This window comes from Dendropsophus ebraccatus, chromosome 14, assembly GCF_027789765.1.
Source record: "Dendropsophus ebraccatus isolate aDenEbr1 chromosome 14, aDenEbr1.pat, whole genome shotgun sequence".
Classification (NCBI taxonomy): Eukaryota; Metazoa; Chordata; class Amphibia; order Anura; family Hylidae; genus Dendropsophus; species Dendropsophus ebraccatus.
This window is the reverse complement of record NC_091467.1, coordinates 69,597,647-69,613,521: the sequence shown is the minus strand read 5'-3', so window position 1 is coordinate 69,613,521 and position 15,875 is coordinate 69,597,647. Positions and strand designations below refer to the sequence as shown.

Here is a 15,875-nt window from a genome sequence, read left to right as displayed (position 1 = left end):
CTAATCAAATGCCGAAAGTTCGGGCTCGGATGGATTCGAACCCAAACCCAGTTCGCTCATCTCTACTCGCCACTTAACTGTTTATACTCAGCGGGCCAGGTGCTTTACACTTGACCTATGGAGTGTAAAAACTGCTCGGTTCTGGAACAGCCTGCCAAAACCGATTGTGTTGGAGAACAGGGGTATTACTGTATACAGGCTCACACTGCGCTGGGATCACATTTCAGCTACATCTTTAGCATTTCTCCAAACCTGACTGACTCCAAAGCTGCCGCTGCACTGAATGAGACAGCAGAAAAATACAGATGATAATCAAACACATTTATTACCAAATAAAAAATAAATAAATAGTTTTTAAAAAAAGTAAAAGCAAACCCCAAAAGCGGCAACATTGAGCAGTTTGGCGCTGTAAATAGCAGGTGATCATACAAGAGTCATAGTATATGAGTATATATATATATATAAAAGAAATTGTAAGTTACTTCACCGGCAGTTGCATTGAGTCTCCAGGGTCCAATAGCTGTAGGGCAGGCACAGCAGTGGACCAAAGCTTTCATACAACTTCTGACGTGTCAAAAGTTGTGATCAGTAGGGGCGGTTTGGCTATGGAGACCCCCAAAATCTCTAGAATGAAGGGACTGAAGTGCTTGGCTCTGCTTTCTGTGAATGCTGCGCAGAAACGTTACAGACGCTCTCACAGTCTTTACGTATCTGAGACCATCATCGCGTCTGTACCCCGAGTTTCTGCTCAGATTTCGCAGAGCTTATGTTCTAGTGATTGGGGCCAAGTGTTAATATACATAGTTCTATATCTATACCTCACTCATGTAACATGCTTCATGGAAGCCAATCACTATCCGGGACTGGTTACTACGGGCCCAATAAATGTACACCCTGATAATTCCCCCGGCCTGCCGCCTGCACCCAACCCCAGCAATCACAATCGAGCCAATGGCTGCAAGCATAATGCTCTGGCGCCACCTTCTGAGCAGATCCTCCACCGTCCGGAGCCAAGAGCTTACGATTAGCACTGTATGTGGGTGAAGGGTTTCCGGGGTGTGGGGGGTTTACTGCTTATCAATCCAGCAGCTTTGTCCTTAAGTTTCAGCTGTAGATTCTCCTTGCCCTCCGGCTGCTGGTTCCTGAAGTAGCACAGCCGGCACACAGAGTGGTATTTGTCAGCTCCTCCGATTACCTCCACCTGCAGGAAGGGTAGAGTAGTGCAGTGTAAGTAGTGACCAGGACTGTATCAGAGATGTGCCTCATACTTATACAATAAGGACCAACTGTTGCAGACATGTCTAGGAATCAAAATGAAAGTCATATCTAAACAAGAAACCACTCGCAGCACATGCAAAGATTGCACACGTAAGCCTGCTACATCAGGTATGTATTGCACACACTGCCTGGGACCTGTAGTCCTACAGTATTGTTACCTCTTTTTCAGCCCCCAGCCGTTTGGTGTATGCCGCCTCCCGGTAGCACTCCATGCACACGGCGTTCAGCTTCACCACACTTTCTGCTAATGGTACCAAGCCGAGGATATCACCGAAAGCCTGAGGAGACAGAAGGAAGTGTCACTGACTCAAGAGGATGCGCCAGCTCCACCCAATAGACTCATGGCTCCTGCAGGGGCTCCTCAGCTCCACCCAATAGACTCATGGCTCCTGCAGGGGGTGCCTCAACTCCACCCAATGTACCATTGCACATACCAAGCGTGCTTCAACTCATATACTGCACATACAGGGGCCAAATCCAGTGCAATAGCTGCATCTCCAAGGGGCAAACCACATCTAGTCTGAACTTAGCCCTATCTGATCACCACAGAATTGCAATATTAACCCCTTAACGACAAAGGGCGTATAGGTACGCCCTATTGCCGGTAAGGGCGTTTAGAGCGGGGCCGTACAACGACCCCGCTCTGAACCGCGGAGGTCCCGGGTGCCGCTGGTAGCCCGGGACCGTAGGTATTAGCGGGCACGGTCCGATCGCCGTGCCCGCTAATACAGTAATCAGATGCAGCTGTCAAACATGAGAGCTGCATCCGGTTACCGGATCCAGCGTCTCCCTGGTGTCTAGTGGCGGAGATCGCTCCTCCGGGATAACATCCCGGAGGAGCGATCTCCGTTTCTGAAGCCGGCCGGGGACCGCTCCAAGATGATGTCGTCCCCGACTCGGCACTCGTTTACTTCCGGCTGCAGCAGCCGAAAGCAAACGAGTGCCTATCTCATGGATCTCTGCAGCATATCTATGCTGCAGAGATCTCAATGAAAGATCAAAGTATATATACTAGAAGTCCCCTAGGGAGGCTTCTAGTATATGTGTAAAAAAAAAAAAAAAAAAAAATAGTGTTGTTGTCAATAAAAGTCTGAATCACCCCCCTTTTCCCAGGTTATAAATAAAAGTAATCGCGTAATCGCCCGAACTATTAATCACATTCCTGATCTTGTACGGTAAACCGTGTAAGTGCAAAAAAATCCCAAAGTACAAAATTGCGCATTTTTGGTCGCATCAAATCCAGAAAAATTGTAATAAAAAACGATCAAAAACTCGTATATATGCAATCAAGGTACCAATAGAAAGAACACATCATGGCGCAAAAAATGACACCTGACACAGCCCCATAGACCAAAGGATAAAAGCGCTATAAGCCGGGGAATGGAGCGATTTTAAGTGACGTATATTTGTTGACAATGCTTTTAATTTTTTACAGGCCATCCGATACAATATAAAATATACATGTTATATATCGTTTTAATTGTAACGACTTGAGGAACATGCATAACAAGTCAGTTTTACCCCAGGGCGAATGGCGTAAAAACACATTTCCCCCAAATAAACAAAATGTTGTTTTTTTTTTTCAATTTCACCACACTTTGAATTTTTTTCTGGTTTCGCAGTGTACTTTATGCAAAAATTCAGCCTGTCATTGCAAAGTACAATTAGTGACGCAAAAAATAAGGGCTCATGTGGGTCTCTAGGTGGAAAAATGCAAGTGCTATGACCTTTGATGCACAAGGAGGAAAAAACGAAAACGCAAAAATCGAAATTGGCTCTGTCCTAAAGGGGTTAAAGGAGTTGTCCAGCAAAAATCTTTTTCTTTCAAATCAACTGATATCAGAAACTTATATAGATTTGTGATTTACTTCTATTAAAAAATCTTAAGTCTTCCCATACTCATCATCTGCTGTATGTCCTGCAGGAAATGTTGTTTTCTCAGTCTGACACAGTGCTCTCTTCTGCCACCTCTGGTTGAGACAGGAACTGTCCAGAGCAGGAGAGGTTTTCTATGGGGATTCATATAAAACCGAGAGAATTTTGTGTCAGGCTGAAAATAAAACAGTACTTCCTGCAGGACATACAGCAGCTAATAAGTTCGGGAAGAGTTGAGATTTTTTAATAGAAGTAAATTACAAATCTATATAACTTTCTGATATCAGTTGATTTAAAAGAAAAAGATTTTCACTGGACAACCCCTTTAAGCTACATGCAGCTACAGGTGTATACTGTATATAAGAGACGACCATACGCACCTTTCTCTGGAATGTACCATCCAGCGCGGCTACAATGACGGTTTTCCCTCTGTTGGCCATATCTTCACAGAAATCCACAACATCTGGGAACTGAAAGCATAAAATATACGTTATTCCCCCTCCGCTGTTAAATTACAGATCTCATGATCCTCAGGGGTCACTGGATACTTACAAACTGGCCCTCATCGATCCCGATCACAGAGTAGCTGAGCGCCTCTGTATGCACATCGGAGAGACTGCAGGCCGAGACAGCGGCCATAATGTGCCTGGGGGAGAGAGGCCAGTTACAATCTAAAAGAATGCAGAGCGCCCCCTAGTGGTGGCTGCAGGCAGAATCATAATCTAGCTATGGCTGTACAGGAGATGAGGAGCTCTGAGCTGTAGAGATACATATACAGAACATAGGTGTACACAGCCCAGGGCATGGTGGGGCAGTAGTATACACATAGAAGACCACCAGCTCTAGGAGGGGGAAGAGGGAATGGGTGGAGCCTAAAGGAATGAGTATCAGGGCGTGACCCCTTCCAAAAGTATTGAAAAATTGTGATGCTACAAGAGCCCTGATGTGTGACTTACTGGTCATGGGTGGCGAGCTGCTCCTTGCTGTAGCGCGTGTCCTTGGCGTATTTTATAACCAAACATTTATACTGTGCAATCTGGAACCGCCGCACCCTGCGCATCAGCTCTGTGCTGTATAGACAAGATATAGAATGGTAAATTACCAGCCCCGGCATCATCATAGCAGTCACCCTCCCCCATATCATCCTTTCCTCCCCATACCTGTCACCCCATCATCCTTTCCTCCCCATACCCCTGATCAGCCAAACACACATCATCCTCTCCTCCCCATCTCCAGCTACCACTCCCATAATCCTCCCCTCTCCCCATCACCAGCCACCCCCCCCCCTCACCAGACACCACTCCCATGATTCTCTCCTCCCTATACCCCTCACCCAAATCATTTCACCATCATCCTCTCCTCCCCCCATATCCATCACCACCCCCATCATCCTCTCCTCCCCCCATATCCATCACCACCCCCATCATCCTCTCCTCCCCCCATATCCATCACCACCCCCATCATCCTCTCCTCCCCCCATATCCATCACCACCCCCATCATCCTCTCCTCCCCCCATATCCATCACCACCCCCATCATCCTCTCCTCCCCCCATATCCATCACCACCCCCATCATCCTCTCCTCCCCCCATATCTATCACCACCCCCACCATCCTCTCCTCCCCCCATATCCATCACCACCCCCATCATCCTCTCCTCCCCCCATATCCATCACCACCCCCATCATCCTCTCCTCCCCCCATATCCATCACCACCCCCATCATCCTCTCCTCCCCCCATATCCATCACCACCCCCATCATCCTCTCCTCCCCCCATATCCATCACCACCCCCATCATCATCCTCTCCTCCCCCCATATCCATCACCACCCCCATCATCCTCTCCTCCCCATATCCATCACCACCCCCACCATCCTCTCCTCCCCCCATATCTATCACCACCCCCACCATCCTCTCCTCCCCCCATATCTATCACCACCCCCACCATCCTCTCCTCCCCCCATATCTATCACCACCCCCATCATCCTCTCCTCCCCATATCTATCACCACCCCCACCATCCTCTCCTCCCCCCATATCTATCACCACCCCCACCATCCTCTCCTCCCCCCATATCTATCACCACCCCCACCATCCTCTCCTCCCCCCATATCCATCACCACCCCCATCATCCTCTCCTCTCCCCATATCCATCACCACCCCCATCATCCTCTCCTGCCCCCATATCCATCACCACCCCCATCATCCTCTCCTGCCCCATATCCATCACCACCCCCATCATCCTCTCCTCTCCCCATATCCATCACCACCCCCATCATCCTCTCCTCTCCCCATATCCATCACCACCCCCATCATCCTCTCCTCTCCCCATATCCATCACCACCCCCATCATCCTCTCCTCTCCCCATATCCACCCCCATCATCCTCTCCTCCCCCCATCATCCTCTCCTCCCCCCATATCCACCCCCATCATCCTCTCCTCCCCCCATATCCACCACCACCCCCATCATCCTCTCCTCCCCCACCCCCACATCCTCTCCTCCCCCCATATCCATCACCACCCCCATCATCCTCTCCTCTCCCCATATCCATCACCACCCCCACCATCCTCTCCTTCACCCATATCCATCACCACCCCCATCATCCTCTCACCTCCCCATATCTATCACCACCCCCATCATCCTCTCCTCCCCATATCCATCACCACCCCCATCATCCTCCCCATATCCACCCCCATCATCCTCTCCTCCCCATATCCATCACCACCCCCACCATCCTCTCCTCCCCATATCCATCACCACCCCCATCATCCTCTCCTCCCCCCATATCCATCACCACCCCCATCATCCTCTCCTCCCCCCATATCCATCACCACCCCCATCATCCTCTCCTCCCCCCATATCCATCACCACCCCCATCATCCTCTCCTCCCCCCATATCCATCACCACCCCCATCATCCTCTCCTCCCCCCATATCCATCACCACCCCCATCATCCTCTCCTCCCCCCATATCCATCACCACCCCCATCATCCTCTCCTCCCCCCATATCCATCACCACCCCCATCATCCTCTCCTCCCCCCATATCCATCACCACCCCCATCATCCTCTCCTCCCCCCATATCCATCACCACCCCCATCATCCTCTCCTCCCCCCATATCCATCACCACCCCCATCATCCTCTCACCTCTTCCCGGAGAACATGGGGCCGAATATCACCTGAAAGACACAAAGTAGCAGCGGTGACATGTCTGCAGTGTTGGGAGGACACTGTTCACACCCGGAGGGTTACCGCAGCGGTTATTCATCAGGCAGGGGAGCAGTGTATGGAGATGAAGACACAGTGAGGGTATGCTGGCCCGGACCCATAGACTACAGGGGCTGTGCCCAGCCTAACGCGGTACCGCAGCAGTCTGCACTGTGTTATATTATTAGAGTAATGGGTTCTGCCCTTCGCCACAATAAGAGATACATGAAGTAAACGCATGCCCTATAGCGCTGTGTTCTCACCTGTATCTGGCCGCGGATCTTGCTGGGGGAGCTGGGCATGATGGCGGCCACATTCAGGCAGTTCATGTCTACGGAGCGGAGAGACCGAGGACCGGGAGCGGGAAAGAGACCGGGACACTGAGGGGAGCTGGCGCCAAACACCGCGATTCAAACGCGTTCCCGCTCTGAGGTACACAGCTCAGCCAATCAGCTTAGTCCTCCTACCCCGTAAGCCAATCAGCTGAGTCCTCCTAGCCCGTTAGCCAATCAGGAGCAATACTGAGAGAATCAGCCTGAAACAAGCCCCGCCCACACTTTTGAAGCACTTCTGGTGAATTACTGATGATATATCCCGCCAAATAAAGTCGCAAAATGCGCGGTGTGTGTGAATAACAGTCAGAGCCTATGTATACACTGTACACCGTATAGCCTCATGTAGGTGCACAACAACTCACGCGGTAACGTGCGACCGCAAGTATGCAACAAATAAGGGAGCCATGATAGATAACGCCTGCCCCTCGTCACACGCCGGGAAGCCCGGTGTGCTGGCCTGGATGGGGAAGTGGATGTACAACGGCCGTGATTATTACGAAAATATACGTTACCTTGCCGTCTATGGGATCCCAGCCGGAGCGTATACTCATAGTTAGGGCTGGGCGATTAATCAAATTAATTCAATTAATCGTCCAGAACGTTGAAATCGATTTGATTTTTTGTTAAAATAGTAAATTCGATTTTCACAAAAAATAATTCCGGCTGCGGTGCCGGAGAGGAGCTGAGAGAAGGGGGGTTGTGATGCGGGCCGGCGGGAGAGCCGTAGAGGGGCGGTGTGGGTGAGCGGGGAGAAGATGCTGTGTGGCCAGGCTGGAGAGGGGCGGTGCGGTGCCGGCAGCCTCCAGTTACTGACAGCGCCGCCGCTGACCTGCCCCCGCCCCCTCCACTGAGCGTCCCGCTCCCCTCCTGGCCAGATATGGAGGTCCCGGGTCTGTGGAGGAAGAGGCCGCAGGGACTACAGTAGGTGGCGATCACCACCTACTGTAGTCCCTGCGGCCTCCACGTCTGGCCGGGAGGGGAGTGTGTGTGGAGGTGAGAGGAGGAGGAGATGTATGTGCCCTCCTGCTCCAATCACCTCCAGCTGCACCAGTCACCCCCCAGTCCCCTCATTGTCCCCCAATCCCCTCATTGTTCCCTCAGTGTCCCCCCAGTCCCCTCATTGTCCCCCAATCCCCTCATTGTTCCCTCAGTGTCCCCCCAGTCCCCTCATTGTCCCCCAATCCCCTCATTGTTCCCTCAGTGTCCCCCCAGTCCCCTCATTGTCCCCCAATCCCCTCATTGTTCCCTCAGTGTCCCCCCCGTCCCCTCATTGTCCCCCAATCCCCTCATTGTTCCCTCAGTGCCCCCCCCAGTCCCCTCATTGTCCCCCAATCCCCTCATTGTTCCCTCAGTGTCCCCCCAGTCCCCTCATTGTCCCCCCAATCCCCTCATTGTTCCCTCAGTGTCCCCCAATCCCCTCAGTGTCCCCCCAATCCCCTCATTGTTCCCTCAGTGTCCCCCAATCCCCTCAGTGTCCCCCCAATACCCTCATTGTTCTCTCAGTGTCCCCTCAGTGTCCCCCCAGTCCCCTCAGTGTCCCCCCCCAGTCCCCTCATTTTCCCCCAATCCCCTCAGTGTCCCCCCAATCCCCTCAGTGTCCCCCAGTCCCCTCAGTGTCCCCCCAATCCTCGCAGTGTCCCCCCAATCCTCGCAGTGTCCCCCCAGTCCCCTCAGTGTCCCCCCAATCCTAGCAGTGTCCCCCCAATCCTCGCAGTGTCCCCCCAGTCCCCTCAGTGTCCCCCCAATCCTCGCAGTGTCCCCCCAATCCTTGCAGTGTCCCCCCAATTCTCGCAGTGTCCCCCCAGTCCCTTCAGTGTCCCCCCAGTCCCCTCAGTGTCCCCCCAGTCCCCTTCAGTTTTACCCCAGTCACCCCACATCTATACCTCCACTACTACACCCCTTATCCACTATACCTCCACTACTACACCCCTCATCTATACCTCCACTACTACACCCCTTATCCACTATACCTCCACTACTACACCCCTTATCCACTATACCTCCACTACTACACCCCTTATCCACTATACCTCTACTACTACACCCCTTATCCACTATACCTCCACTACTACACCCCTTATCCACTATACCTGTACTACTACACCCCTTATCCACTAAACCTCCACTACTACACCCCTTATCCACTATACCTCTACTACTACACCCCTTATCCACTATACCTCCACTACTACACCCCTTATCCACTATACCTCCACTACTACACCCCTTATCCACTATACCTCCACTACTACACCCCTTATCCACTATACCTCACTACTACACCCCTTATCCACTATACCTCCACTACTACACCCCTTATCCACTATACCTCTACTACTACACCCCTTATCCACTATACCTCCACTACTACACCCCTTATCCACTATACCTCCACTACTACACCCCTTATCCACTATACCTGTACTACTACACCCCTATCCACTATACCTCCACTACTACACCCCTATCCACTATACCTGTACTACTACACCCCTTATCCACTATACCTCACTACTACACCTCTTATCCACTATACCTCCACTACTACACCCCTTATCCACTATACCTGTACTACTACACCCCTTATCCACTATACCTCACTACTACACCCCTTATCCACTATACCTCCACTACTACACCCCTTATCCACTATACCTCCACTACTACACCCCTTATCCACTATACCTGTACTACTACACCCCTATCCACTATACCTCACTACTACACCCCTTATCCACTAAACCTCCACTACTACACCCCTTATCCACTATACCTCACTACTACACCCCTTATCCACTATACCTCACTACTACACCCCTTATCCACTATACCTCCACTACTACACCCCTTATCCACTATACCTCCACTACTACACCCCTTATCCACTATACCTCCACTACTACACCCCTTATCCACTATACCTCCACTACTACACCCCTTATCCACTACACCTCCACTACTACACCCCTTATCCACTATACCTCACTACTACACCCCTTATCCACTATACCTCCACTACTACACCCCTCATCCACTATACCTCACTACTACACCCCTATCCACTATACCTGTACTACTACACCCCTATCCACTATACCTCCACTACTACACCCCTTATCCACTATACCTCACTACTACACCCCTTATCCACTATACCTCACTACTACACCCCTATCCACTATACCTCACTACTACACCCCTTATCCACTAAACCTCCACTACTACACCCCTTATCCACTACACCTCCACTACTACACCCCTTATCCACTATACCTCTACTACTACACCCCTTATCCACTACACCTCCACTACTACACCCTACGTAGATGGAGGCACAAACATCATTACCTATACTATATGGGGCCTCTGTTACACTGGAAAGCAATACAGTTGTTGTCTGAAATATTAAAATAGTATCTGATGCTGCAGGGAGAAAATGTTGTGTTTATTTAGCAAAAAAGGAAAAAAAAAATCGAGATTTAAATCGAGAATCGTCCAAAATTTTTAAAAAAATCAAGATTTTATTTTTTGCCCATATCGCCCAGCCCTACTCATAGTACATATATACATACACATAAGGGGAGATTTATCAAACTGGTGTAAAGTGAAACTGGCTCAGTTGCCCCTAGCAACCAATCAGATTCCACCTTTCATTCCTCACAGACTCTTTGGAAAATGAAAGGTGGAATCTGATTGGTTGCCGGGGACAACTGAGCCAGTTTCACTCTACACCATGTTTGATAATTCTCCCCCAGGGGCTGGCTGGCAAATTTTAGCCCGGGGGGCAAGCACACAGCACTGGCCCATAAGTAGCAGGCTGGCGGCCCATCCTTTAAGGACCACTCTGGCCCTTACCTATAACATCTTCGTCATTTGTGACCAAATATCCTACTGTGCCCTGTGAAGGGATCAGAAGTCACTTTCCTGTATAAGTCTATGGGGCGGCTCAGCGATGACACGGAACGTACCCATAGACAGATGCTAGGAATGCTGGGTGACCTCTATTGTACTGAGTATATGATGCTGGAAAGCTGGTTGACCTTCATCAAACTGAGTATAAGATGCTGTGAAAGCTGGGTGATCTTTATCATACTGAGTATAAGATGCTGGAAAGCTGGGTGACCTCCATCCTACTGACCATAAGATGCTGGGAAAGCTGGGTGACCTCCATCATACTGAGTATAGGATGGTGAGAAAGCTGGGTGACCTCCATCCTACTGACTATAAGATGCTGGGAAAGCTGGGTGACCTCCATCATACGCAGTATAAGATGGTGGAAAAGCTGGGTGATCTCCATCATACTGAGTATAAGATGGTGAGAAAGCTGGGTGACCTCCATCCTACTGACTATAAGATGCTGGGAAAGCTGGGTGACCTCCATTATACTGACTATAAGATGCTGGGAAAGCTGGGTGACCTCCACCATACTGAGTATAAGATGGTGGAAAAGCTGGGTGACCTCCATTATACTGACTACAAATACAAGATGCTGGGAAAGCTGGGGTTTCTGTATTTTTTTTTACAATAGTTTATATCACTGCTGTGGTCCTGTGGGTATAGGCATTCCTCTTTTTAGAACACCCCCCTCGTGTGTGCACCCCCCATTAGTAAAAATAATAATAAACAAAACAACAAACACACATACTTATATGTATCCTCTATGTACTCCTGTATATATGTATCCTCTATGTACTCCTGTATATGTCTCCTCCTGTATATATGTCCCCTCTATGTACTGCTGTGTATGTCTACTCCTGTATATATGTATCCTCTATGTACTGCTGTGTATGTCTACTCCTGTATATATGTATCCTCTATGTACTGCTGTATATATGTATCATCTATGTACTGCTGTGTAGGTCTCCTCCTGTGTGTGCGTATATACACATATATATATATATATATATATATATATATATATATATATATATATATATATATATATATGTGTATATACGCACACACAGGAGGAGACCTACACAGCAGTACATAGATGATACATATATACAGCAGTACATAGAGGATACATATATACAGGAGTAGACATACACAGCAGTACATAGAGGATACATATATACAGGAGTACATAGAGGAGACATATAAACAGCAGTACATAGAGGAGACATATATACAGCAGTACAGAGGAGACATATATACAGCAGTACATAGAGGATGCATATATACAGGAGTACATAGAGGAGACATATAAACAGCAGTACATAGAGGAGACATATATACAGCAGTACAGAGGAGACATATATACAGCAGTACATAGAGGATGCATATATACAGGAGTACATAGAGGATATATGATGTATCCTCTATGTACTCCTGTATATATGTATCATCTATATACTTCTGTATATATGTCTCCTCTATGTACTACTGTATATACTGTATGTATCATCTATATACTTCTGTATATATGTCTTCTCTATGTACTCCTGTATATATGCATACCCCCCAACTTTTGCTGGGGGGAAAGAGGGACATAGCCACACCCATAACTGCGCTCTATGACCCCATAGCCACATCATCTATTACCATTATATAAGTAACAAATATTATCACCACTCCTTCACCACATAGTTACTTATACCACCATACCACTGGTGCCTCCATCTAGGTAGGGTGTAGTAGTGGAGGTATAGTGAATAAGGGGTGTAGTAGTACAGGTAAAGATGAGGGGTGAGGTAGTACAGGTATAGATATGGGGGGTATTAGTTATACAGATGAGGGGCATTAGTAGTAGTAGTACAGGTAAAGATGAGGGGTATGGTAGTACAGGTATAAATGAGGGGTGTATTAGTAGTACAGATGAGGGGGATTAGTAGTACAGGTACAGATGTGGGCTGTAGTAGTACAGGTAAAGATGAGGGGTGTAGTAGTAATACGGGTATAGCTGAGGGGTCACTGGGGGAAACTGGGGCAGCTGGGGGTGACTGGGAGAGCTGGGGGTGTATAGGGCAAACTGGGGGAGCTGGGGGTGTACGGGGCAAACTGGGGGAGCTGGGGGTGACTGGGAGAGCTGGGGGTGTATGGGGCAAACTGGGGGAGCTGGGGGTGACTGGGAGAGCTGGGGGTGTATGGGGCAAACTGGGGGAGCTGGGGGTGACTGGGAGAGCTGGGGGTGTACGGGGCAAACTGGGGGAGCTGGGGGTGACTGGGAGAGCTGGGGGTGTATGGGGCAAGCTGGGGGTGACTGGGAGAGCTGGGGGTGTATGGGGCAAACTGGGGGAGCTGAGGGTGACTGGGAGAGCTGGGGGTGTATGGGGCAAACTGGGGTTGACTGAAGGGGGACTGGGGACAGTTGGAGTTGACTGAAGGGGGACTGGGGCAGACTGGGGATGACGGAGGGGAAATGGGAAAGACTGGGGGTGACTGAGGGGGACTGGGGCAGACTGGGGGTGATTGAGGGGCACTGAGGCAGACTGGGGGTGACTCTAGGGGGACTGGGACAGCTGGGGGTGATTGGGGCAGGAGTGCACATAGCCCTTCTCCTCTTCCTCTCATTCTGGCACACAAGTTCCCCTCCCGGCCACACATGCAGGTCCCCAGTCTTTGAAGGAGGCCGCAGGGACTGTAGTGGTGATATCAGTCCCTGCGGCCTGCTCCAGAGACCGGGGACCTGCACGTGTGGCCAAGAGGGGAGCAGGACGTGATATTTATAGCTCGGGCAGGTCAGTCGCAGCTCTATTAGGCGGACTGCCCGACCGCCCTGCACCTCACCTCCGGCCCAACACTCCACGCACCGCCATAAGCCCGCCATGCACCTCACCTCTGCGCCGCCCGCTTGACCTGCACCTCTTGCCCGGCCGCCAACCCGACAATCCATGCTGCTCCGCCTGCAATGATTTTTTGTGAAAATTTAATTTAAGATTTTTACAAAAATCTAATTGATTCTAACCTTCTGGGCGAATTAATTTGTTTACTCACCCAGCCCTAATTCCTCTGTATGTCTCCTCTTGTATATATGTATCCTCCCGTATATATGTATCCTCCTGTATATATGTATCCTCTATATACTCCTCTGTATGTATCCTCCTGTATATATGTATCCTCTATATCAGGGGTGGGGAACCTCCGGCCCGCGGGCCGCATCCGGCCCCTGAGACCTCCCGATGCGGCCCGCGGCCCGCAGCTCCCCTGTGACACGCGCTGCTGTGGAGGAGGAAGGAGCCGGCGCACACAGCATCCTCCGGTGTCTGTGACAGCTGCCGTGCTGTCTGTGTCGGCTCCTTCCTCCTCCAGAGCGGCGCGTGTCTTCAGTCTCCTGCGTGCTGCGTGCGATGACGTCATTTCATCGCGCGCCGCCTGCAGGAGAAGACCGGCACAGAGGTCCTGGGAGAGAAGAGGACATGGGCAGCGTGGGAGCGGAGGTAAGGTGAGTGGGATGTTTATTTTTTTTTATTAGGGGGTTAAATAGGCCACCAGGGACATGACTGATGGGGGGGATAACTAGGCTACCAGGGACATGACTGATGGGGGTTAACTAGTCCACCAGGGACATGACTGATGGGGGGGGGGATAACTAGGCTACCAGGGACATGACTGTTGGGGGGGGGGGATAACTAGGCCACCAGGGACAAGACTGTTGGGTGTTTACTGGTCCACCAGAGACATGACTGTTGGGGGTTAACTGGTCCACCAGGGACATGACTGTTGGGGGTTAACTAGGCTACCAGGGACATGCCTGATGGGGGGGATAACTAGGCCACCAGGGACATGCCTGATAGGGGTTAACTAGGCTACCAGAAACATGACTGTTGGGGGTTAACTGGTCCACCAGGGACATGCCTGATGGGGGTTAACTAGGCTACCAGGGACAGGCCTGATGGGGGTTAACTAGGCCACCAGGGACATGACTGTTGGGGGTTAACTAGGCCACCAGGGACATGACTAATGGGGGTTAACTAGGCTACCAGGGACAGGCCTGATGGGGGGTTAACTAGGCTACCAGGGACATGCCTGATGGGGGGGGGGTTAACTAGGCTACCAGGGACATGAATGAGGGATTAACTAGGCTACCAGGGACATGACTGATGTGGGTTAACTAGGCTATCAGGGACATGCCTGATGGGGGTTAATTAGGCCACCAGGGACATGCCTGATGGGGGTTAACTAGGCTACCAGGGACATGCCTGATGGGGGTTAACTAGGCTACCAGGGACATGACTGATGTGGGTTAACTAGGCTACCAGGGACATGCCTGATGGGGGTTAACTAGGCTACCTGGGACATGCCTGATGGCGGTTAACTAGGCTCCCAGGGACATGCCTGATGGGGGTTAACTAGGCTACCAGGGACATGACTAATGGGGGTTAACTAGGCCACCAGGGACATGACTGATGGGGGGGATAACTAGGCTACCAGGGACATGGCTGGGGGGGGGGTTAACTAGGCTACCAGGGACATGACTGATGGGGGTTAACTAGGCTACCAGGGACATGGCTGGGGGTTAACTACAATAGCAGGGGCACTAGGGGAACAATACCTTGCCTTGCCCTGGGTGCTGCAAACCCACGCTACTAACTGCCGCGCACAGTATGCGGCCCTCGAATGATTTTATTAATGCCCGACCGGCCCTCGACATGGAAAAGGTTCCCCACCCCTGCTCTATATACTCCTCTGTATGTCTCCTCCTGTATATATGTATCCTCCTGTGTAGGTCTCCTGTATATATGTATCCTCCTGTGTAGGTCTCCTGTATATATGTATCCTCCTGTGTAGGTCTCCTGTGTATATGTATCCTCCTGTGTAGGTCTCCTGTATATATGTATCCTCCGGTGTAGGTCTCCTGTGTATATGTATCCTCTATGTCAGGGATAGGGAACCTTGGCTCTTCAGCTGTTGCAAAACTACAACTCCCATCATGCATGGACAGCCTATGGCTGCCCAGGTATGATGGGAGTAGTAGTTCTGCAACATCTGAAGAGCCTTGGTTCCCTCCCCCTGCCCTATGTCCTGCTGTGTAGGTACCTGGCTTCCTGCAGACACCATCTTCTTGGTCTTCAGGCTCTTCTAGCCCAGACACAGGAGAACCAGCTGGGAGGAGAGAGCGGCCTCTGGTGGCCGGAGGAAGATACTGCGTACAGCAGTTTGCTTTTTACCATAAGCCTCATAGGCTTATCTGCATAATGGCCATAAAGGAGGCGGGGCTTAACGTCATGGGGGGCGGGGC

At 50.5% G+C, this 15,875-nt stretch overlaps 1 protein-coding gene across 2 annotated transcripts; it reads right to left on the bottom strand.

Moving 5' to 3' along the window:
* Nucleotides 1-9: 9 nt before the first annotated feature.
* TK1 (thymidine kinase 1) lies at nucleotides 10-13,544 on the bottom strand. Of its 2 annotated transcripts, none has more exons than XM_069952904.1 (7): nucleotides 13,473-13,544; nucleotides 6,300-6,331; nucleotides 4,110-4,223; nucleotides 3,706-3,799; nucleotides 3,534-3,623; nucleotides 1,437-1,556; nucleotides 10-1,201 (listed from the first exon to the last, which is right to left on the bottom strand). In XM_069952904.1, the coding sequence occupies exons 1-7, from the start codon at nucleotides 13,527-13,529 to the stop codon at nucleotides 1,025-1,027; spliced, it is 684 nt and encodes a 227-aa protein (XP_069809005.1). In that variant the 5' UTR covers nucleotides 13,530-13,544; the 3' UTR covers nucleotides 10-1,024. The 2 variants fall into 2 exon arrangements, with proteins under 2 accessions (XP_069809005.1, XP_069809004.1); XM_069952903.1 differs by lacking the exon at nucleotides 13,473-13,544 and adding an exon at nucleotides 6,623-6,812 and having other exon boundaries at nucleotides 12-1,201.
* Nucleotides 13,545-15,875: the final 2,331 nt, after the last annotated feature.

Coding starts and splice junctions, on each gene's coding strand:
- TK1 (XM_069952903.1), bottom strand. CDS start 6,688: ATGAACTGCCTGAATGTGGCCGCCATCATGCCCAGCTCCCCCAGCAAG. Junction 1,557..3,533: donor ATGGTACATTCCAGAGAAAG/GTGCGTATGGTC, acceptor CTGTCTCCTCAG/GCTTTCGGTGATATCCTCGG. Junction 1,202..1,436: donor GGCTGGGGGCTGAAAAAGAG/GTAACAATACTG, acceptor CCCTTCCTGCAG/GTGGAGGTAATCGGAGGAGC.